This window comes from Monodon monoceros, unplaced genomic scaffold, assembly GCF_005190385.1.
Source record: "Monodon monoceros isolate NGI ecotype Baffin Bay Population unplaced genomic scaffold, NGI_Narwhal_1 Super_Scaffold_2, whole genome shotgun sequence".
NCBI lineage: Eukaryota > Metazoa > Chordata > Mammalia > Artiodactyla > Monodontidae > Monodon > Monodon monoceros.
This window is the reverse complement of record NW_021703776.1, coordinates 91,136,766-91,161,759: the sequence shown is the minus strand read 5'-3', so window position 1 is coordinate 91,161,759 and position 24,994 is coordinate 91,136,766. Positions and strand designations below refer to the sequence as shown.

Below are 24,994 nucleotides of genomic sequence, written 5' to 3'. Positions count from 1 at the left end.
CTCTATTGATTTGCATCTCAGTGTTTTATTTCTTAACAGGCTCCTTACTACTCTGTGAGTTCTTTGAGGACAAAGCACTGTCTTATTTTTCCTTTCATCCCCAAGAAGCTGGCAGAGTGCCTTGTACCAATGAGTAAATGGGAAGATGATTCTGTGACTGCCTTTCTAGTTCTGAGAAATCACTTCTTGTCCTCCTGGTTTCCCAATTCCTGCCACTGGCAGATCTGAAGCCAGACTTGAACCTTGTTTCTCTTTGCTCATCTTTATCTTGCATTCCCAAAGTCACTGGTCTCTGTCCCTTCTAAAACGTGTGGGCCACTCTTTCTCCTTCTCTTCTACCAACTGACAGGGGCATCACCTGCATGCCTGCCCTACTGGCTTCTTCACCTGGGCGCCTACCTTGGTGGCCGTCTTAGGCCTGCCTATGCATGGAGTCACCGTTGGGAGCTGGGCCCCCATTGCAACCCAAGGGCTCTGCCAAAGATCTCGTTTGAACCAAAGTTTCCATGATGTGGTGGACCGAGTTGTGCTACTCAGATCCCACTCCCGCAGAGACTGTGGTCGGCAGAGAGCCTCCAGCTTCCCTCCAGGGTCACCTAACGGCAACCGGTCGATCCATCTGTGTCTCCATTTCCAGCTGTCAACTTCCCCGCCTCCCACCATTCCCACCCCAAGGTCCTTCTCCAACTGTTCTTACTGGGTAGACCATTCTTCTCTCTTCCTCTTCATCTCCCCGTTATTCAAGTCTGTGCTCGACTACTTCCTCCTCCTGGAAGGCTTCTCTGGCCCATGATTCTACCCACTTTGTGGCTTCAGGTTGTCTGCTCGACATGGCATATTCAGTCACTCATTACCTGGCATTCTTGTGCAACGTGGACCAGGTCTGTATTTTTCTTCTAGATTAGATGCCAGATTTCTTCAGGAAAAGAGACATGAGTGATACTTTTGGGGAAAGGGAGGGGCGGTATCTCCCACCACCATCAGCTCAGTGTTATACACACAGCGGAGGTCGAAATAGCTGTTGAGTGGACAATGTCTGGTGTGAGGCCCGCAGCGAGTTCTCCCAGATGTGGGGGGAACCGTCTCGTCTGTCTTTGTGCCATTGGAAGACATAGATACAGACTGAAGTGAGTGTGGGAGAGGTCATAAAGAGGGGGAGGAGTGCACAGCCCTCCCAGGAGGAGTGGGGACCTGATGGTAGAACGAGCTTTGCATTTGGAGTTAGAACTGGGTGACTTGGGGCAAGTCCCTTGAGTCTCGAGGTCACAGTCTCTACACCTGGTGGACTTCCGAGGTATTGGGTAGGAAACAGGTCTCAGCACTCTCCTTTAAGGACCTTCTAGGCTACTGCTGGGGATGTGCTTGCTTGGTCCCTGGGTGGGTTTCTAAGTAGTGAGAACAGGGGATTAATGAGGACTTGGGTCTGAGTTCACATAAGCCGGCCTGGAGGAGCTTCTTCATCCACAAGACGAAGGGCCCTTCTAGCCCTGCTGTGGCCACCTCAAGCTCCAGGCAAGCTCTCTCCCAAACAGAGCTATGGCTAAACGAGGGAACTGGGCAGCAAGGGGGAAAATTATCTGAGACAAACCTATAATGATAAACCTCTCTACTCTATTGGATATACCCGCCCATTTAATTTATTCAGTTAATAAAACTTATTCCCCAGAGGGGGACAGGCAGAGGTAAGCTACAAACCAATCTGCCTGCGTGAGTATGGATATATATGTATATCTCATAACAATAAAAAAAAGAGTAATTAAGAGATGTATTGAAGTGTATAGAAATCCTGAAGGACACTGACGATTCCAATTCAAGTTACTGTCCTTGGCGCAAATGTAATTCAATAGGGAACAGATAAATAAAAAGAAAGAAAACACAAATTCAGAACAGATGTTAGGCAAGCAATTTTTTTCACAGTAAGAATCATAAACATGAAGAACTTTGCCTATAAGGCAAAGTTGTTCATGCAAACAGCATCAAGCTAGTAAATAAATAGTTAGATGGCACCGCAGGGACGGAGAAACATTAAAATAGTCATTTGGCTGTCCCAGAATATTTGTGCCCACATGGTTATGCCCAGGCATGTAGATTCTCAGGCATCAGAGAGAGCTCTGTGTGTGTGTATACGTGTGCGTGTGCGTGTGTGTGTCCTATCACATAGAATATGTGCAGGACATGTATTTGTGTGAGAGTACGTAGCAAAATCTCCCCTCCCCCAATGATATGTGGACTCAGAATATGAACTGAGGGGCTTGGCAAAAGCTAGAATCAGTTCTGAAAAGACACTGTGACCAGGAACCCCAGGCCATCAGAGGAATGTGCTGTCCTGGGCTAGGTATAATTAGAAAGCCCAGATGTGGAACTCTCGAGAAAGGAGAATTTAATGGCCAAAGAATTTTAGACGCAGTTGGAGAGAAACAAGAGGCGGGGGGATAATTAAAGCACAGATCATAGTATTTTAGAAATAGAAGGAAGCTTCAAGATCATCATTCTAGCCCAATGCCCCCATTTCATAGCTAGGAAAATAGAGATCCAAAGAGGTGAGATGCCTGGGTGGGCAGTGCCTGGACACAGGCCATCTGCCTAGAGCAGCCCCGTAGCCAGGAGGAGGCATGAAAGGCCAGAGAAATGCCTCCCCAATTTTTCTGAGTACCCACGTACAGGAACTGGGGAAGTTCACCCCAGAGCTGGCTAGGGACGGGCTCCTACTGTGAACACTCCCCCGGGATGGCAGGTGGCTGCAAGAGGACCTTTCAGAGCCCGCCCTGGTGGGCCGAGGCATCATGGCCAGGATCCCTGCTCCCTGGGCGGGCTGTGCTCATGGAGAACACTGATAGTTCCTTTAGTCTCACATGAGACCTGGGGGGTAGGCAGTCGCTCAGGTATTTTTAAAGGCGAAGATGGTGGTTAAGTCACTCGTTCTAGTCCCACAGCTGGGAAGAGCTGAGCTCAGACCAGACCCAGCTCTGCCTCCGAATCCAGTGCTCTTTCTGGCACCCTAGGCAGACCCCTAAGAGTTAGGCTAGAGGAGAGGGTGGCCCCTGGGGAGGGATACCAATGGTCTGAGTGAGTGCGGCCCAGCCAGTGCGTCATAAGAGCCTGCCCTTCACCTTACGCTGTATATCCAAGATGGCCTGACATGGTAGTAAGTCAATTTTGTACTTTTATGGGCTAACTCCTGGATTGATGGAGCGTAGGTCACTGATGGGGAAAGATTACAGACTCTTCTACCCAAAGCCTTGATTTTAGGACAGGAGACTTCCCCCAAGTCCTTTCGTTATGTCCCAGAGAAATAATACAAATTAGCAAAACCAGCAACATAACTAGACCTTCCTGTTTGAGGTTTTCTTGGGGACAGATTTGTTCTGAAAGGCTTGTGCTCAGAGGAGATTCCTTTGGCTATTCAGCAGACAGTTCCTGAGCACTTTTTGCGTGTCAGACTCTGTTCTAGGCCCTGGGAATATCCCAGCAAATAAAAGACAGAGTGCCTGTCCTCATGGAGTTTGTGCTCTAGCAGGACAGCAGTACAGTAGACAATACGTGACGTGTTGTTAGGGCTGGAGTCCAAAAGCAGGAGTTCGGGGAGTGTCCGAGGAACAACAATAAGGGACAGTGGGACAGAAAAAGGCTTTGGATTAACAAGGAGAACCCACATGGCCCTGTGCTCACCTCTTACTGATCACGTGTCATTCTCGTCTTAAAGGCACTGATGTTTCTATATAAGCTAATGCAGTCAGCCCAGGTAAACTCGAAAGGTTGTTGGGATGGTAGTGAAAGGACAAGACCCAGACAGGGCACTGGAAAACTGCTATGGAGTAATAATTTACTACATAAGTGGCCCCAGGGAACAAAGATACATCTCTCTTACCGTCCTAAAAGCAGGACACATAGCATGCACAAGTCCAGAAAGGGCCCAGAAAAGGATGTCCACTGCAACGTTGTTTGCTGGATGCCACTGGGTGTCCCTCTCTGGGAAACTGGGTGGGTAAGCCGGGTGGAGGCATGCTGCAGAGTGATAGGCGGTAGCCAGAGGCAACAGACTCCATGGGAGCACAGCATCGTGATGGAGATTCAAAGCATAGCACTAAGTGAGAAAAACTAAAGGACAGAACGAGCTATGTGACACTACCATTGGCGTAAGCTAAAGAAAACATACATGAGACCATATTACCCAGTTTGCAAGAATTTGCACCAAAAAAATACACGTTAAGCACAATGGAACAATGGAACGGTTGTCTGCTGGGGACAGGAAGGGGAGAGGAAAAGGTGTGGGGCTAAAAGGGAATCAATAAACACGCAAAACATGTGGCAGTGTGTCCCCAGTTCTCCACAGCGCCACAGAATAAACACATGTACACCCACACAACCTTGAAAGGGAGGTGATTAATAATTACTGGTGGCAACACTGATAATTTACAATGGTGAAGTAAACTCTTCTTATCGATGCCTGTTTTCAATGTGGAATTCTTTAGGAGTAAAATGCTACTGCTTATTAGATCAGTGTTTTCTCTCAATGCCCGTTCTCCATATTCTAGTCCCAAGAGATATTCCAGCAAGCAAAAAAAAAAAAAAAAAAAAAAAGTCTGTGGTCAAATAAACACACTACATACTAAATTTCTCACTTGGAGATTTTCCATGCACGTTATTATGTGAACAGTTCTGAGAAGTCCTACAATAAAGAGACCTGTGTTCCTTTGACTAGCCCAGTGTTTCCAGCAATTGGCCAAGGGGAACTTCTCACTTTATTTCCATGTAACAATTATTATTCTCAATGGAAATGGTCCAAAGAACACACTGTGGGAAATGCCACTGAAGGATGAGAGGCGGAAGATTCCAGATTCCAAGCGTGGGCTGGGACTCACCCCCTCCCCACTCCTTCCCAGTGTGGCCAGGTAATCCTTCGAGTGCTTTGTTCCCAAGCCAACTTGGACCCAATGTCGCAGTCGTAGCTACAACTTATGGTGGCAAGGATGGAGCTGTCTCTCCCTCTGCCATGTTCCATCTCCTCGTGATGGTGGGAATGACCATTTTGTCTCTAGAATTCAAAGCCAACCTCAGTGATTAATGTTGACTAGTCTTCTTTATCCTTATAATCAATGAGTAGTTCAATTCTGCCGTACAGCACATTTCCTTTATAAAAGTCTCCCTCTCTTTTCCTTCTGTTTCTGATGATCCAAATCGCTGTCATCACTCACCTGGGCTGTTAGAGCGGTTGTTTGTTCGTCTTTTATAGATTCCATCCTCCCCCTTCATCCCTCGCCTTGCCCTTCTCTATTCTGTTCACCTGCACAGTAACCCGCTTCCTTAGCACCATTCCTTAGGTCCATCTCCTCTCCTGCCACTGCGGAGAGGTTGTCCTCACACTTTCCTAGCATATCGTCAGCCTCTATAGTCTCCCTTTCAATATCTCAGCCAAAACTTCTAAACTTTTTCTCAAGCCTATGTGCCTGGATCCACAGGCCACCTGCCAGCTCTCCTTTACCTGGATAGCATGGAATTAGCTAGCCTCTCAGTGAGAGCGCACGCTGTGTCCTGGGGGGACCAGGGGGGATTCAGTGTGTCTCCTCCAGCAAAGGGCCACAAAGCTGGAACACAGGCCTTGAAAACAGCGAAAAGACTGAGTGAAAGAAACACAGAGAGGGAAAACTCATAAGCCACAAATGACAAGGACATGATCTTGACAAATTACTTTAGGTAGGAAGCCCGGAGATTGAAGGGCTGGTGCCAGGGAGAGAAGTGTGGGCCCAGTGAACAAGAAAGAGTCCCAGACAGAGAAGGCTAAATTTATATGAGACACAAAGGCCACAGTGACCTGGTGGGAAAGAGGAAACTTGGAGGGGGCTGAAAGCAGAATCGAAAAGCAAACACATAAATTGTAAAGGGTTTGGCAGAGAGGAGTGAGATAAGGCGAGAAAGGGCTCTGGGTAAGGACTACTGGGAATTTATTAAAACGAACTGAATTTATGGTGCAGTACAAGCATTTGTTGATAACAGGGCTAGTCTGGTAAAGAATGTGCTCACTGGCTTGTAGTCAACAGGAAGTTGGGGCCAGATCACGGGGGCCATGCATTCTGATCAGAAATGTGTCACTCACACTGACCAGTTAGGTTCTGGAGCACAGGGAGAAGTTTATATTTCTTCTAGAGTTCACTTGTGAGGTTTGAAGGCAAGAAGTAATGGCCACTCAGTCACTGTCAAAAGGAACAATAAAGCATTGCAACTCCAAATGCAGTTGCTACAGAAAACAGTATGGCAGTTCCTCAAACAATTAAACATTGAATTAACATATGATCCAGCAATTCCACTTCTGGATATATTCAACAGATCTAAAAAAAAAAAAAAAAAAAAAAACGGAAAGGGACGTATTGAAGAGAGATTCGTACCCTGGTGTTCATAGCAGCATTGTTCACAATAGCCAAAAGGTGGAAGCAACCCAAGTGTCCATCGACAGACGAATGGACAAACAAAATGTGGTATATACGTACAATAGAATATTATACAGCCCTAGAAGGGAAGAAAATTCTGATTCATGCTCCATGGATGAGCCCTGAGGACATTATGCCGAGTGAAATGAGCCAGTCGCAAATGGGCAAATACTGTACGATTCCACCAATATGAGGTACCTAGACTAGTCAAATTCATAGAGACGGAAAGTAGAATGGTAGTTGCCCGGGGCTAGGGGAAGGGGGGAATGGGGAGTTATTGTTTAATGGGTATGGAGTTTCCATTTTTCAAGATGAAAAGAGCTCTGGAGCTGAATGTTGGTCATGGTGGCATAACAATGTGAACGTACTTCATGCCACTGAACTATACGTTGAAAAATGGCTAGGATGGTCAATGTTATGTCGTTTGTACTTTAACACAAGAAAACAAAGTCCTCCAGCCAAAAGTTCTTCATGCCATCCTCAACATCTGGAGGTGACTAGGAAGCAGAGGACCCATCCATCCCACGGCCATGGGTCATAGAGTTCCTCTTGCTGACCATGTTGTAGAAGCACGAAGCCCCATTCCAATTACTGAGATGAAATCTTTATTCTGTGGGTGTCAGTTGTGAGTGCTCAGGCCCTGAAGCCTGGTACTCATTAACAAGTATGGACTGGAGGAGGGAGGAACTCAGGATTCTAAGCATCCATTCAGGGTTGGAGATAAAGCATTACAGTGGGCCCCCAGCCTAAGGAGGATAAAGAACTGAGGCTTCTTGCTCACGGGGTGGTCTGGAGAACCCAAACTCTAGCAGAGAAGTCTAAGATTTGGGGGAATCAGTTACGAATCTTCGGGCTGGAGTCTTTCGGAAGGATCCAGGGGCCATGTCCATCATAAGAAACACCCTGTGGTCTGGCAGTGAGATGGAGAGGAGAACCTGAAGAGTTACAGACAACTTTCAAAGGCAAATGGAAAGTCCACTGAAGAACTGCCTCTCTGGTGGGTCATATGCCCCAGGTACTACGTTAGCAATGGAGAAGATAGAGGGGGACAAAGTAGGGAGGGCTTGGATTCCCTCCCCCTGGGGGTCCAGTTGTGAAGGGCAGTAGTTTCGATTAATACCTGGATGCCCACGTCCCCGTAGTCTGAGTAGTATCAGTAGGCGCCAGTGGGTGTTGTAATACAACAGACCACACGTCCCACGTCCACCTACCATGCGGTGACGGGCCATCCACCAGCCATGCACTCAGGGCAAAGGTTAGCAAGTTCTGCTTTAAGCAGAGGCACAAATAGAGTCATCTGCGAACAGCGCCTCCTTAGTGGTTAGTGTGGGGAGCCTGGGGCACATGTCAGAGAGCCAAGCCTTTTAAAACAGGCCAATAAACTGAGAGCCTCACCCAGAATGGAAAAGTTGATACAGTGGGTTGCAAAATTCTTGCAGCTTGTGGGCGAGATGGGGGAGAAGTTGTTAGGGGCATGGTCTTGAGATGCGAAAAATAATCAAGGTACTTATTTTTTTTTTAATTTATTTTATCTTATTTATTTTTGGCTGCGTTGGGTCTTCGTTGCTGCACGTGGGCTTTCTCCAGCCACAGCGAGTGGGGGCCACTCCCCACTGTGGTGCTCGGGCCTCTCATTGCGGTGGCCTCTCCCGTTGCGGAGCACGGGCTCCAGGCGCACGGGCTTCAGTAGTTGTGGCCCGCGGGCTCAGTAGTTGTGGCTCACGGGCTCTAGAGCACAGGCTCAGTAGTTGTGGAGCACGAGCCTAGATGCTCCACGACATGTGGGATCCTCCCGGACCAGGGCTTGAACCCGTGTCCCCTGCATCGGCAGGCGGATCCCCAACCACTGCGCCACCAGGGAAGCCCCCAAGGCACTTATTTGAGTAGCTAGGTTTCTATGATCTGCCCTAGGTATGTAGGCATCATAAAACTTGGCAGTGCCTTGCTGGGAATTACTGCATGTGCACAGCTGCAGAAATGTTACACATAAGACTGACCAGGAAGAATTGGAAAGCATAGTAAACAACCCAAACTCTGAAAGATTTAAGGGTCCTGAGGAAGAACGGAGAACATGTTCCATTTTAAAGATAAACTTTGATTACTCACACTTGAGTAGAATTTCAAATGTTTGTGTGATGGTGTATGACTTTTTTTTTGTTTGAAAGTTTACACTGTGTATCTAAAGTGACTTAGTTTAGACATGTATTGCTGTCGCCTTTTGCCCTATGTGAGGAACACAATTTAAAACTTTTTTAATCATTCAAGGGTTCTGAGAATTTGTTTGGGAAAAGTTTTTCTGCTCACAAAATAGTGATCAAAGAGAAACTTTAAGCTTCATGGGAATTGGGAATTTGTTGCTTCTTTGAATTTAGCAAAGATTTTTTGTTAATTACGAAATCAAAGATGGTTCGTCATTCGTCTTTTTGAATAGAATGGGAAAGCTATTTGCATTCTCAGTTAATTAGGGTTAAGAGCCATAAGAATTGGGTAAATGTGTGCAATTTTTGAGATTATCTATGCAAAAGAGTTCCTGACAGAAGATACATGCGTAGTGCCATGTGTTCTCTGGACCTACTTCCAGATGGGAGAATGCCTTGGCAAATGCCACAGTGATTCATGACTATGTTACATAACTCTATTTTGCATTCTGGGTTGAACAACTTGGATTTGTTGCAGGTACAATACAATTAAATATGAAATTCATTATTCGAAAATATTAACTAGAAACAGCTTTTATGCAATTGTAATTTGAGATGTTCTATTGTTTGGGAACACATCTGTGCAGGGCTGTCACCTGGGGGGAAAAAGAGGTTGTTGATACCAGATTTGATTGTCCCTGATGGAGCATGAACCCCCTTCCACTTTGAACCTGATATACTGGTGGATTTTGGAAACACACGTCAAGGAATGCAAAACTGAAGATCTGCGGCTGCCTTCCCAGCTGGGTGCTCATCCCCCACCCGCAGTCCAGCTGCCCCTAGAGGTGGAACGGTCCCTAGCATACTCACCTCATTCTGTCCCAGCCAGGTTGGACCTTTTGTCCCCAGCTGATAACAGGGATTGGGGCTGGTTTCTGAGTCCTGGGCCCCACATCATGCTCTTACTCTTAGGACTGGTTATCTGCACATGACTTTTTCCCCAGGCTCCTCCCACTGAGGCCCTGCTTGTTCTCCTGCCAGACTCTCTTCTCAGGGCCCAGATCACCCCCTAGTTGGGCCCTAATGTCCACTGACAGGCCTTCTTCTTCTTTTTTTTTTTTTTTTTTTTTTTTGCGGTACGCAGGCCTCTCACTCCCGTGGCCTCTCCCGTTGTGGAGCACAGGCTCCAGACGCGCAGGCTCAGCGGCCATGGCTCACGGGCCCAGCCGCTCCGCGGCATGTGGGATCTTCCCCGGATCAGGGCACGAACCCGCGTCCCCTGCATCGGCAGGCGGACTGTCAACCACTGCGCCACCAGGGAAGCCCGACAGGCCTTCTTGATTCCTGCTTTAGTGGACTCCTGACTACCATCCAGCCAACACCTTCTCTGTGGGCAATTTTCTCCTGGACCGTCCAGTGATTACTAGAATGGGGAGTTTTCAATTTCTTCCCCTTTCAATGCTGTGCTTTGCTCATCAGCGGGAACCTGCTCTGTCAGCACACACAGCCTGGTCGGGTTTCCATGCCCAGACATCCCAGGGAATGGGGCGATTTCCGGTCTCTAAGCCATTCCCTCCTGCCGCCCCACCTCTTGGAAGTAAGCCATCCACTGGGCACACCTAGCTAAGATAGGGCATCCACATAATTACTTACTTAGACATTTACAATCAATGCAGAAATCTTAGGGAGAGATGTTTTATATTGTCAACTAATATGTTTTGATAAGGTTTATAGCTTGAAAGATTCTGGTAATGCTTCAACTTATGATTTTAAAGAAGAAGGAATGACTATCGAGCAGCAAGGTCTCTGCCCAGGTCCACGTAGTGCAAGAGCCCCATCCCTGGAGGAATAGTGTTTCATCTTAGATTCTACTGCAGCTGACAAAACCTCTTTTGTCAGAAATTTCTCGGACTCTTAAACCACACTGGAGCAAAACCAGGGGCTTATAAAATTTTTCTAATGTAGACTTTTGGAGTTGAGTCACCTAGTTTTGAACTGGAAAGGATGTCAGATATCATCTAGACCTTTGCTTTTCAAATTGCTCACCTTGACTCACTAGTGGTTATGAAACCAATTTTGTGGGTTGTGACCAGCTTGTATTTGTTTTGTTTTTTCATGAAATAGAGTAGAATAGAACAGAGTAGGGGAATAGAATAGATCCAAGTGGATCTTATATAGTAAAAGATATTTAGTAAAACTTTTATTTCAGGTGTGTGTGTACGGGATCATAATGTAAAATATATTATTTACTGAGGCTTATAATTAAACAAAGTCACTGATCTAGTTCAAAGCCCCTCGTTTTATATCTGAGAAAACTGAGGTTCCAAGAGGGGAAGTGACTGGCCCAAATCCATTAAGCTAACAGGTGGTAGATAGAAAGAGAGTCGGAGCTGAAGTTTAAACCCCAGTTTTCTATTGTAAGTTGGCATGCTCTATTTGACGTTTTTCTACCCAAACAAGAGGAATTAAATATAGGCTCTTGATCTTTAGGAGAGTGGGTCACAAAAACTTGGACAGCAGTAGTCACTAAAATATGTAGCAACCGTCACCTGCAGGTAGAGTGAAGATGGGGGGCAAGAAAGTGGTGTGAAATAAGGGGTAAAGGAGGAGGTCAGAAGTCCAGAGAAAGGGGTACTCTTCAGAAGGGTCTTTGGATGAAGACGAGGAAGAAGCCTTAAACCATAAGGAAGAAGGAAGCTTTGTAGTAATTCACCATTTGGGATAACAGGAGACCATGAGAAGGGCAGATAGGGTGAAGAGTCTATTAAGGTTTCATTTGAGAAAACTGGGGCTCTAATAGAATTCTTCTTACTCTTTTTGGTCTAAATCGCCTAGTTGTCTGAGGACAATTGTTCTTTCGATAATTCTACCTGTTGGGCTATGCATTTGGATCGGTGATAACAGTCAAATATATTCCTGCTGACAACTTTCATCCTATTCTCAATGGCCTCCTAGAAAAAAAATCAGCCCATTTTGTCAGGGTATTTGCTCTTATAAAATAATGTGCCCCCTAAAGTACAGTAACGTTTTAATAAACACTCACTTAAAAATGTATCCTAAAAGGCCGAGTGTTAGTGATTGATCTATATTGACCAGTGAGAGTATTGATATTTAAGTCACTGAAATGACTCTCAATAATTATGACGTAGGGACCATCAGGTCTCATTTTGGTTTCAGACACAAATTACTTGAAGCTAGTGATTCTAAGCTTTGCTTTCAACACTCATAAAAGATTCAGCTTTTACCAAGCTAGGGGACCCAAATATTGCCCCCAGTCTAGTGTTATGGCCAGAAATGTGAGGATAATTTAGGATTTCTGTACCTAATTCCACAGTTTCAAGGGTACTGTGTTTTCTCAGTGATCATGGTGTTTTCATTTTCATCAATTCCTCTGAAAACGGAGTCGCATTTTTAGGTCACTCAGTAAATGAGTCTCATTCTGAGGCGTGCACTCCCTATTAGCAGCAGAAACTTAAAAATTTGACTTCTGCGCATTGTCTGGGAGGCAATTTTGCAACTGTGGCTTCACTTCAACCTAAGATTTCTGCCTTTCTTCAACATCTATGATTCTATGGAGCTCAGTCCAGTTTAAAAATGAGAACCACCTCCCCATATCAGCTGCCCAGTGTGAGTCTGAATACTTGTAATTTTTCCAACAAATCGGCCATAGTTTCCACCCCACCCATCCTCTCCCTCATTTTCAAGTCCAGCATATTCAGGTGCCTCAGTGTCTTCTAAAGCAAAAAGCAGTCACGTGACACAGGGTGCAACAGGCTGAGTCCTTAGGGGCCTTTTAGTTCCCAGAGTTCTGGATCTATGGAATTAGGCCAGCAAACCTCCCACGTGTTGATGACAGAGACATTTGACTGCATTAAAGTAAACCATCTCTATGTGGCTCTTCAACCTCATCTAAATAGTGCACAAGCCCGATGGTGAAGAGCGCTTACGTGAGAAGTTTTCACACCTTAGTCAGTTCCGGAGCACACGCTCTCCTCCTGGAATGGAATCTTAAATGAGCTTTAAAAAAATGTCTGAACGATCCTACTGTTATCTTTGCTGATGCCACATGTTTTTCCGTATGTATCCCAAAGTCCTCAGCTTCCTCATTGCCTGGTGACAAGGTGTTATTAGTTCATACGTGCTGGGTAGTTAAATAAAACATGGTGCTAAGAACCTCCAAGTTGGAGGCATATGAGACACCATCTACCTCCTGTGGGCGTGAACTTTGGGTCTAAGTGCCGGGTCCTTTATGCTAAAATCTTCTTTATATTTGCTAAATTGATTTTTTTTTTTTTAAGTGCAGAGACCTAAGGTTCCCTGGGAGATAGACTTCTTTAGATTCTGATACCTACAAAGATGTTCTTAGAATACTCTGTTGCTGCTAGGTATAAGAAGTTGCTATAGGCACCAAACGAGAGTATTCAGCGTGACACTAGCCTGTGATCAAGCAGAAGAATGGAGCAGAGAAGTCAGAAATACATATAGGAACCAGTAAATGATAAAAATGACATTTTAAATCAATTGGGAAAGGATGCATTTCCAGAAGGAACGCCACCATCTGGAAACAATGAGGGTGGATCCCTACTTCCATCCTTACCCTCAAATAAATACCTGGTGGATCAAATATCTAAATTTTTAAATGAAATAAAAAATACTAGAAAAAAATGGACGTTTAAAAATATATATCCTTAGTGGAGAAAGCCTTACTGGGTAAGATACAAAATGTAGACACCATTAAAATAGGTTAAATTCAACAATACAAAAACAGATGTTTTCTGATTGGAAGAGATACACAATAAACAAAGTCAAAGACGTGATAAAAAGGAGAGAATGTTTGCAACATATATTAAACATAAAGGGCTATTTTCTTTTTTTTTTAATGGTGAATTATTACTGTATATTGACTGAAGCAGGTTGGTAACATTGCAAGTCTTTAAAAAACCCATTTTATTAAAGTATAATACACTTATATACAGAAAAGAATCATATACATTATTGAAAAGTGTACCGATCATGAATTTTCACAAACTGAACACTCCCATCAGCAGCTAAATGAAGAAGCAGAAGATTTCCAGTGACCCAGACCCCTCGTGAAGAGCTATTTTCTTTCATAAATAAAGAGCTTCTACAAATAAATTAGGAAAAGATCAATAACCCAATAGAAAAGTGGCAAAGGATTCTTCAGAAATTTTAAACCTATGAAAAGATGCTCAAACTTTCTCATAATTAGAGAAATGCTAGTTAAAACTACCATCAAATGGTAAAGATTTAAAATTGTGACCACACATTTTTAATGTGTGAGGAAACCAGGTGCCTTCATATGCTTATTTATGGGAGTGTAAATTGCTCCCTAGTGAGAGCAATTTAGCTATATTTACCAAAATAAAAATGTAGATAATCTTTGACCTGATAATTCCATTTCGAGGAATTTATCCTACAGACATCCTTACACAAGATAGTAATGATGTATACACAAGAATATTCACTGCTGTATTGTTTATAAAAGCAAAAAGCATTCATCAACTGAGAACTTGTTTTTAAAATTAGCATACATCCATACAGTGGAATCTTTAAAAAAATAGAACAGTATTTAATAAGAATGAGTGTGTTGAAACGGGACAGTTTCCCCAATATCATTAATGAACAAAGCAAGGTGGAGAACTACATCTATCATATATTATTCATTTGAGTATTCAGAAATTGATAACACAGTTTGCTTCTGGGGAGAACTGGCTGAGGGTCCGAGGTGGGAGTCCATTTTACTTTTTTTCTGTGTCTTTGTACTTTATGAATTATGTGCAATGTGTATGTTTATCTACTTACAACCTGATGTTCTAATGGGAGTTTATAAGATTATTCAACAAATCTGGCTTGATGAAGGGATGGATACAGGAATCAAATGGAGGGGCATGGGTGATGGATACCAGGAAGCATGGAAGTCAAATTCAACAAGACGGAACTGAGGGTCTACTAGAATTCAAGATGAAAGCGATGCGGGAGGCAAAAAGAAATGGGGATGAGGCTAAATAAAAGAATAACTGCAGAGCTACCACTTACAGCAGAGATGAGATAAGGGGAAAAGGGGCTTTGGATAGGAGCCTTTAGGAGTTGCACGTGAGCTGAACTTAGGCTGCTGTGTATGTATTTCTAAGTAATTCACGGTAACAGCACAATAAACGCTTGTCATCCACTGGCTTACAAAGTCAGTCACGAATTGGAGGGAACATAATCTCTATCCTGTTTACACTCAATCCCAAATGTATGGTGATTATGTTGATACTATTCTTTTAGGGTTTGGGAAGGAATATAAATCCAGTTTGGGGCTCAATCTCAGACTGAAGGAGTTAACAAGTAATCATTAATTGAAGGTTATCTAAAGCAGTAAAGCCTTTCGTTCTTCATAATATGTTGCCAGGGGTACATTAGTGCCCCCCTTACCTGCAGTTTTGCTTTCCCTGGTTTCAGTTACCTGTGGTCAACTGTCCAAAAACATTAAGTGGAAAATTCCAGAAATAAACACTTCATAAGTGTTCAATGGTTAAGTGTTAAAATGTTCTCAGCAGTGTGATAAAACTCCACTTGCTGAAGATGTGAATCATCCCTTTGTCCAGCATATCCTGCCCACCCATTGGTCACTTAGTAGCCAAATCAGTTTCCAGATCGACTGTCGTGGTATCTCAGTGCTTGTGTTCAAGTAGCCCTTATTTTACTTAACAGCCCTACGGTACAAGAGTAATGATGCTGACAATTTGGATATGCCAAAGAGAAGCTATAAAGTGTTTTCTTTCAGTGAAAAGGTGGAAGTTCTCCACTGAATAAGGAAAGAAAATAATCATGTGCGGAGGTTGCCAAGATCTACAGTAAGAACGCATCTTCCGTCCATGAAATTGTGAAGAAGGAAAAAGAAATTTCTGCTAGTTTTGCTGCCACACCACAAACCGTAAAAGATACGGCCACGGTGCCTGATAAGTGCTTAGTTAAGATGGAAAGGCATTAAATTTGTACAGTAAGGTATTCTGAGAGAGAGAGAGACCACATTCACATAACTTTTATTACAATATATTGTTATAATTGTTCCATTATTGTTGTTGTTAATCCTTACTGTGCCTAATTTATAAATTAAACTTTATCATTGGCATGTATATACAGGAAAAGCATGATTTACATAGGGTTCGATACTATCTGTGGTTTCGGGCATCCACTGGGGGTCTTGGGACGTACCCCTCGAGGGTAAGGGAGGGGGCTACTGAGCTAACGTGCAGTTCAAGAGCGTTCTAATCATGAATTGTGACGAAAAGTTGTATAGGTGTGCATGCCAGCCCTCCTGCTTTACAGTCAAGTTCAAAGGAGCCAGAGACAATGTGCATAGTTTTATTTGCACAGGACCTAGCAAAGCAGGTGGCATAATTAGACACTTGGTGAAGACACTGGATTCTCAGTGGTGGTCGTGGTGATGGTAACAAACATTGGTGCTGTCGACCCCTCTCAGCAGAAGGCTTCTCCAGCACTACCTCCCTCAAAGCAGGAAAGGGAAAAGGGGAAGAAGCAGGTTTCCAGTTTGGGGACCCAAACTCTGACTGAGTTGCTATGGTGACAACAGATAATAAGCATAAATAATCATCAGGTTTGGTTTTCAGGCACAGAGTAAAGAGAAGACCCTCTCTGCCCACATTTTCTCCCAGCATATAGTACTGCCCTGTCATCTAAGGACACATGCATCTCTGTATGGTATCAACTGCATGGGGTTTCACTTGTCAAATGATGAATCAGTCTACTATTTCAATGTTAAGGGGACCAATATGGGATCAATGATGTTTCCTAATGACAGAAGGAGTCTAAAAGTTAAGACAATTCAAACCAAATCATTTTCTAAAAGAAGGATCTTTCATTGATCATGGCTCATCCTTGCCATTCCCAGTCAGTGAAACCATTTTGTTCAAATTTAAGCAGTAACAAAATCATTTTTAGGGCTAGAAAGGACCTTAAATATAGACTAGTTCAACCCTTTCATCTGAAAAGGTGAGCATACTGAGTCTCACCCAGGTTACAGAGCTCAAACAGGACTTTACCCCACCACTGCAGTGCCTCTCAATCCAGCAGTGGACACATTGAAAAAGAAGTTAGCATTTTAAGTAAGGCTCATCATTTTTTCTAAGGCAGAAAAAGTTGATAGCTTTGTATGAAGAAATTATGCCATCACCTTTCATTGTTTTCCCTTTTTACCAGAGTTGATACTGCTATTTCTCTTTTTACAACCTCACTTGAAACCATTCTCTATGATTTAAGTTTTCTTGAAACGAAAAGGGTACCTTGTGTTAAAGTTGGGGGTGAAAGTTGATTGGACATCCTGTTGTCAAGGAAACCAGTTGTTTCTCTCTCTCTCTCGCTCACTCACACACACACACACACACACACACACACACACACACCCCACCACCACCACCATCACCACTACACAATCCACCAGTTAATACAGTGCCATTTAAACTCTTCATCTGACATTTAAAAATTATTTTAAAATACCCAAGGGCTGTACTCTGAAAATCTGTACAGAAGTACTCCAGGGAGGTAATTCCTAGAACTCAAACTCAGGAAGGCCTTTATCTAATTCTGGGGAAGCCACCGTCCTTCTGAGTCAGTGCTATGTCTCAGAAATGTATGAGACAGTCTCCAAGGTCAATGTCAAGTCAACTGCAGAATGAGACTGTTGGAAAGATAAGTTCTTGAGTACCTCTTATGCTTAAAGCAGGAAGCTAGGAACTAAAAAAAAAGTAAGTAAAGACCAAGCTAAAAGGGGTCTTAGAGAGTGAGGTGGAGTTCCCTATTACTAAAAATATGCACCATCTCCCCACTCTTCCTTTAGAGGAATACATCTCCCTGCTCCATCAGTGTCAGGCTTGGCCAAGTAACTTGCTTTGGTCTCACTGCACGCGGAGCGTGCTTTCTGCCTTGACTTTGGGTTTGGCCAATAGAACGTTAGCAGAAACTTAAAATGTTCTTGCATTTGGGGGCTTGCTTTCTTGACCCTTTGCCTTCACCGTGAGAAGAGCCTGCCCTGGCTTGCCTGCCATTCCAAGGAGGATGAAACAAGTGTGTGGAGCACAGCTGCCCCAGCTGGGCCTGGCCTAGATGAGCCACCTCCCTAGCTGAACCTGCAGAAGCACCAGGAAGCCCAGCTGAGCTTCCCAGCCAGGCGAGCTTAGATCAGCCAATTCCAGCCAACCCTTAGGTGCATGATCAATAATAACTTCTTGTGTTTAAATCAATGCATTTTGGAGTAGTTCGTTATCCAGGAATAACAAACTAATCAGAGACCATCTAGTAGAATATCTTCATGTACTACCTTTGCAGTGTTACACAGTAAACTAAAGAGCGATAGCAAACTAAGGAGAACTTGGCCAAAACCATGGATCTCCTGGCATTTCCACAAACAATACAAGTGAATCCCTTTTGAAAATCAACACTGGGGGAACAAGCGTCATGTCGTGTGGATAGAAGGGCTCACAAACCACTGGACCCCATTAGGATATACAGTAGGGACACCACAGAACTTCACTGCACCTAAAAAAGTTATCAGAGACCTGAAAATCTGGAAAAGAACTACCAGAAATCATCCATCCAGTAGCTGAGGGAAGCTGCGCGAGAAAAGACTGAAATGTCTAGGACTCCAGTGTGGAAGGATGTGTGCTGAGAATCAACATGATTCAAGTCTGTCCAGTCTTGAATAGGGTAAATGGTCTGATCATGGGTTTGTTTGTCAGATTCTCGAATTTTCTTTTTAAAGAAGCATACTCTGAAGCATAAAGGGGGAAAACACGGGAAAAATCAGGGGAAGGCCTATATTACTTTACGTGGCTGAGAATTAGGGTCACCACGTGACCCAGTATATCCAGGTCAGTCTTTGTTAGTTTCTGCTGTTGTCCTGGGGTAATTGGGAATCGCATCTCCTTTAACTTTCAGATGTGTACTGTGTCGGATAACAGATTATATGGCCGTATAGCTGACAGCATATTTTACAGGTCCAAGTAAGGTTTAGATAAGTTCGTGGGGAAAGACTTTCCATGGGTTGTCAAGGCAAATTAGACTGAGGTGTGGAGGGCCATTGTGTCCTTTGCAGCACACCTTTGGCACAGTGGTGAGAGATGGTCAGGGCACCCAGGGCCTGACTCAGATGGTCAGGGTTTAGAGGCTGGGAAGTGGTGCTCCTCAGGCTAGCACCGTGCACACTGGGGACCCCTGGGGTCTTCTCTAGGAGCCCTGTCTATACTGCTGGGCACTCGCTTTGTGGATCCTCAAAAGTTATAAACGCATGCAACATTCCCATTCTTGTCCTTCCTTCCATATCAATTTAACACACACAAATCAAAATATATGATAGAAGAATGAAGTTTCCCTCTTACCCACTCAGAGGTCCGTACTGCTTTCTGAGCTCCATCTGGCTTTCCCAGAAACCCTGCAGCAAACAGAGCACTGTAGTAAGAATCAGATGAAACAACATTTCAAATATTCAAACTTATTCAGAAAGAAAGTCCGGAATAGTGAGAACACAGTTATATAAACAATAAAAAATAATTGAAGTTATATTGTTTTCAAGTACTTTGGAGTATTAGAATAAACTAGTTGCGTGATGGGCTTCCCTGGTGGTGCAGTGGTTGAGAGTCCGCCTGCCGATGCGGGGGACACGGGTTCGTGCCCTGGTCCGGGAAGATCCCACATGCCGCGGAGCGGCTGGACCCGTGAGCCACGGCCGCTCAGCCTGCGCGTCCGGAGCCTGTGCTCCGCAACGGGAGAGGCCACGACAGTGAGAGGCCCGCGTACCGCAAAAAAAAAAACCAAAAAACACTAGTTGCGTGAAAAAACAATATTGCCAAGAGAAAGTCTCAGTCAGCTCTGCTTTAATGGACAGAAGATCCTGTTTTTGTATAATTGCTGCTAAAATATTTGAAAATTTTTTGCTTTCTCGACTATGTTCACATTCTCCTCTGCCATTTGGTTTATATTATTATTTTGGGGGCGAAACCTCTTTTCACAGCCACTATATGCATGAACGTCTGCTGAGTGTACCCAAATTATCACAAATGCTGAATTATGATCCAAGTTAAATTTTAACTAAAATCAACGTATTCAAAGCATAAGAACCTTAGAGCGACTTTATATATTAGACACACTTTGGGGTGGGAAAGGAGGATTCCTGGAGATATACATGGGGTGGAGTAGGGGTAGAGGGTCAGAAAATGCTAGACCCATTGTGCTGTAGGGGTGGAATATGTGTGCAGATATACACAGGGGGACGGTGTGGGTGAAGGCTTGGAGATGGCTGGATCCATCGTGTTGTGGGAAAGAAGTAAACATGAAAATATTCTAAGGTTGGGATGGAGCCCGAGGACAGGAAAATGCTCTAGACTTGTGCTGTGGGAATGGAGTGGTCAGGCAGGCATACAACGTGGGGGTGAGAGTAGAGAGTTGGGGGGTAGAAGAGGTGGATGCTTTTAATGGAAATCCGTCCCAGGCTCATTAAATCTAGCTACGCCGTCTAAGCTTGCCGTCTATCAAAGAAAGCTCATGTGACTATAGAAACGGTCAATGAAATAACTATGTTCTAGCAAGAACTTGGCAGGGTTTGCAGCTACAAGGATGAGGAGGAGAAAGGGAGCATAAGTGGAAATTATCCAGAGGAAGGGCACAGTGTTCTTGTCACATCGATGGGGATACAGCTTTCTTCAAAATGAGACTAAATTAATTACTCGACTGAAGGCAACTGATCATTTCCCCCCAGAAATATGTGACATTTATTTGCTTTAATTTCCTATCTGGTCTGTCGTTCTGTTTTGGTACTTAGAAATGTCTTCACACTTGCTCCAAGGAGCTCACGGGGAGTCTTGATGAGATGCTGTTTGTGGGCTGAAAGTTGTAGCCTGGCCACCCCTGAGCTAGAGAGGAGAGAAGGAGGTGTTTAAAAAGAATGCTGGGAAGAGAGAAACAGCAATGAAGAGTGGAAAGGGGTGTTGGACTGAGAAAGGGACAGAAAGGAACAGAAGAGAAACTGAGATGGGAAGGAAAAAGGACAGAAATAGTCTATGTTATTTTCTATCTAAGGCCAAGGGCCAGCCTTTCCGGGGGCAGGGGTGGGGAAATCCTAAAGAGATCTTAAGGGGATATTATCAGGATTGGCCCCAATTTCATACTTCCTGCCTTTGTTTGGCTTAATGGCTCTTCACATGCAGGATCTGTAGGCTCCTGATGTCGGGTCTGGTGGCAGCACCCCCAGGAGTTAGCAGAATAAATCATCTGGCTTCTGAGAAAACCCAATATGAGAAAAAAAAATAACCTCCGAAGATAGAGTCCTGGGCCCCTATCTCCAAATGCCCTCTGGCATTTCCACTTCCATGTTACTTTGGCAAATCAAAGGTACCTCCTTAAACCTGCCAACCTTCCGACCTTTGATTTTTGTCAACTCACGGCCATTCTCCCTTGAATCCTCCACACCTAATTCACCACAAGAGTTACTAATTTTGCCCCCACTGTTCTTCTCTTTCACTCTCATCTCCACCCGGGCCAAGCCCTCACCACTTCACATCCAGACAGACCTCAACAGCAGTTGGATTCTACAGACCTGACCTAAATCCTCCCCCTTGCAGAGAAATCTTCCTCTTTGGTGTCCCCCTCCCCACTTCTATGCACCAGTGATGGGACACGCACAGTTCTTCACTTGCCTTTCTGGACTGTCAGTGATCTAGCCTGTCTCTCTGTCTCTCTGTCTCTCTGTCTCTGTCTCTGTCTCTGTCTCTGCCTCTCTCTCACACACACACACATAGTGGTGTTCCCTGGCACTCCCCAATCTCCTCTTTCTAGTCCAGGCTGTTTCCCAAGCTGTGCCCTCTTTCTCACATGGTGCAATCACACACGTCATCGCTCCCCACCTGGTGTGTGTGTCCTTGTCTTTGTGTCTATCGCTCCTGCAGATTCCCTCCTCCAGGAAGTCCTCCAGGATGACTCTAGCCCTGACGGAACTCCCTCTCCTCTGAAGGACAGCCGCAGCTACCATCTCTACCACCCATGCTAGCACTAGGGCATGGGCAACTTCTACTTCTTCCACATTCCAGGGCCTGGCACACCTTAGACACTCATTAATTGGGTTTTTGGATGAATGAATGGATACTAGGACTCAGTATGTATTGACGAGTGATCAGTGAGGGATCATCCTCATCACATAAGAATTGATGCAAGCAGAGGAAGCCTCATTCCGTGGCGCCTTCGCACATAGACCTCCCTGGGTGTGGGCGACCTAGACGAGAGCAATGCTTTGTGGGAAAGCTGCACTGGGCTCAGAGCATCTTATGCCAAAAGACAGTGGAAGGCAGCCCTTACCTGGCGGAAAAATGTCAAGTTTCCAATAAAAGGAGAAGCCTTGGGATGCCTGATGCCCAACTTCTCTAGTCTTGAAAATGCTGATGTGGAGTACCTGAGGGGAAAAGCACATTTTAAAAACCAAGACACAGGTTTGCATTCACACTTCTGGCCCTGTTAGAAATCAGAATTATTGAGTTCACCAGAAGTAAGGGTAGAGAAAGTTTCCAGCTGACAGCATCTAAGGACTGAAGAGGTGGAGGCCTAGAGGTGAGGGAGTGGCATGAATAGAGCTCAGTAAACTCCTCCTGATAACAGGCTTGAGATCAAGTCATCCTCAGATCTCTTAGCTGGAAGTCCGCTTAGAGATGATGTAGCCCAGATGCCCCTTCCCCACCTACAATTTCCGTCAGTAACTTTTTTAAAATTAATTAATTTATTTAATTTAGGCTGCGCCGAGTCTTAGTTGAGGTGCGCGGGATCTTCCTTGCGGCGTGCAAACTCTTAGTTGCGGCATGCGTGCAGGATATAGTTCCCCCACCAGGGATCGAACCCGGGCCCCCTGCATTGGGAGCGTGGAGTCTTACCCACTGGACCACCAAGGAAGTCCCAGTAAATTTTTTTTTAAACTGCACCTTGGGAATTCCCTGGCGGTCCAGTGATTAGGACTCTGCAATTTTATTGCCTAGGGTCCGGGTTCGATCCCTGGTTGGGGAACTAAGATCCCACAAGCCGTGCAGCGTGGGCACACTCCCCCACCAAAAAAAACCCAACCAAACTGCACCTCTCTCCACTTCAGCTCCTCGGCCTTTAAATCTACCATGAACAATGGTCTTAAAAGGCAAAGCAAAAAAAAGTAACAGTGGCAAAAATCAGTTCCCTGTGCAAATATGTGGTTTTCCTTGGTCAAAACTGACCCCTGGACATATCCCTCATCACATTCCATGGCCTAATAGAGAAAAATAAAAAATAGGGATGGGAGGGACACACCATGGAGACCTCCTCACCAAGCACTTACAAACTCTTTATGTCTGTTTCCATGGCCTGAAACCATATGGGAAGCATATTTTCCTTACCCCAAATCAGGAAACGTGGCCCGACAGATTTCTGTGCCACTTTCCAGGAGAAAGCGGCAGTCTGAGGAGGGCAGTGCGGCTGTCAAAACACTGGAATTACTAGGATATTTCAACAGTTTATGGGAACAGAGGGATAACATAGTGAAAGTCAGAACTGGCTTAGAAAAACCTGGACATATGGCTGTAATCCCTAATCAGCCAGCCAATTAGGTCAAAAGTTCAGTTAGTTCAGAAAAATTAATGAGTCAGACTGGGTGTTTAGCATCATGCAAAGATTAGCCAAATCTCAATTTAAGAGCAAGGAAAAATATAGAGAATATTCATATAGCCAGACTTCATAGGAGTACTGGAAATTAAAAAACCCCACTGCTCTAAGACTCACTTATCACTAGAAAGATGGAATGTTTGTTGTAGACTCGGAACTTCCCCTTTGCTGCCTGCTGTCCAATAAGGAGCACTTAAAATAAGAACATTGCAATGAATACTCAAATAGAGAAATGACAACAGGTTAACTTTTTTGTGTTATTCTGAGCAAAGCATCTACCTTTAAAGTGGCCACAGGGAGAGCCAAGCCAGGGCAGAAAGGGAAAGCGGGTTCTCCTCCCAGTTTTCCCGAGCAAGGTTTCCACCATATTAGCTGCATTATTGGGTTTGAATGAATCCCCAGGACATCACATTTAAGTCCACGTTCAAGTGTAATTACAAACCACACTCAAGGGCCATGTGTGAATTACATGGATTAGTCATGCCAACATTCCTCTTCATTAGTGCGTCTGCCAGAGGTTGACAGCAGAATGTGTAAAAGTGATTCAAGTAGACTATGATGTTTTAAATAACCCCCTTCACATGTAAGAGGCAAGACCAGAGGAGACTTACCAGTCCACTTAACACTCCCTTCAACATCCTCAAATCTGGTTTCTAGTTCATTTTTTCATCAGTTTTTGTGAATTATTTTCTAAATGTAATCTCTAATGGGTAGAAAGAAATATGTCGATCTTGGGCCACGTAATTACATCTTAATTTTGTAATTAGATGTCTTGATTGTCTAATTAAAGGACAAGAAGTCTGTGCCTAATTACACATGCTAATTATCATGCAAGCCCATGCCCTAATTATGTAACTCCACTTACAAAAATACCACTGTGTGTCTCTGCACAAAATTCAGACATTTCCAAGCATATGGCATCAGCAGAGAATGTTCTGGACACAACCATAAACTTCAGTTTGCAGCCTGGAGTCAAGTATAGAACTTAAGCGTCTTCAGCTAGGAATTGGCCAAATGTTGCCATCAGTAACTAGAGGCCTTGAACTAAAATCTGCAGGGAGAGATCACTGTCTCCAGACTTCTGAGCAAAATTGCAAAGTGGGTTCCATTTGCTCCCACTTCCTTCTCTGCATCCATGTTTCATATTCTCTGATCCCAGGCTCCGTTCTGTCTCAACAGGCTCCTAAACCAGAATCCATGGACTTAAGGAGTTAGGGGTTGAATTGTGTCAACCCCCCCGCCAACCGCCGCACCCCCGTAAAATAAGTTGAAGTCCTAACCCCCAGTATCTCAGAATATTACCTTATTTGGAGATAGGGTGGCTGCAAATGTAATTAAAGATGAGGTCATACTGAAGTAGAGTGGACCCCTAATCCATTACGGCTGGTGTCCTCATAAGAGGATGTCATGTGAAACATGGAGACACAGGGAGAATGCCATGTGATGACAAAGGCAGAGATTGGAGTTACATGGCTGCAAGTCAGGAAACGCCAAAGATTGTCAGTAAACCACTGGAAGCTAGGAAGAGACAAGGAGGGATTGTTCCCTACAGATTTCAGTGGGAACATCGTCCTGCAAAAACCTTGATTTCAGACTTCTGGCTTCCAGAACTGTGAGGCAACAAACTCTGGTATTTTCAGCCCAGTTTGTGTTACTTTGTTATGGCAGCTCTAGGAAACTGGTACACCAGGAATACCCATGAATGAGTTTTAGAGAGTCAATGAAAAAATAATTTTTTTAAAT

General features: G+C 44.4%; 1 protein-coding gene across 4 annotated transcripts in view; it reads right to left on the bottom strand.

Moving 5' to 3' along the window:
• TBXAS1 (thromboxane A synthase 1) overlaps window positions 1-24,994 on the bottom strand; it is a 150,140-nt gene that overhangs the window by 92,781 nt on the left and 32,365 nt on the right. For all 4 annotated transcript variants that reach the window (XM_029234111.1, XM_029234109.1, XM_029234110.1 and 1 more), the window contains exons 2-3: window positions 21,932-22,025; window positions 18,964-19,016 (exon numbers count right to left, since the gene is read on the bottom strand). In XM_029234111.1, coding sequence (XP_029089944.1) covers window positions 18,964-19,016; window positions 21,932-22,025 — 147 coding nt within the window. The remainder of the gene's footprint in view (window positions 1-18,963; window positions 19,017-21,931; window positions 22,026-24,994) is intronic.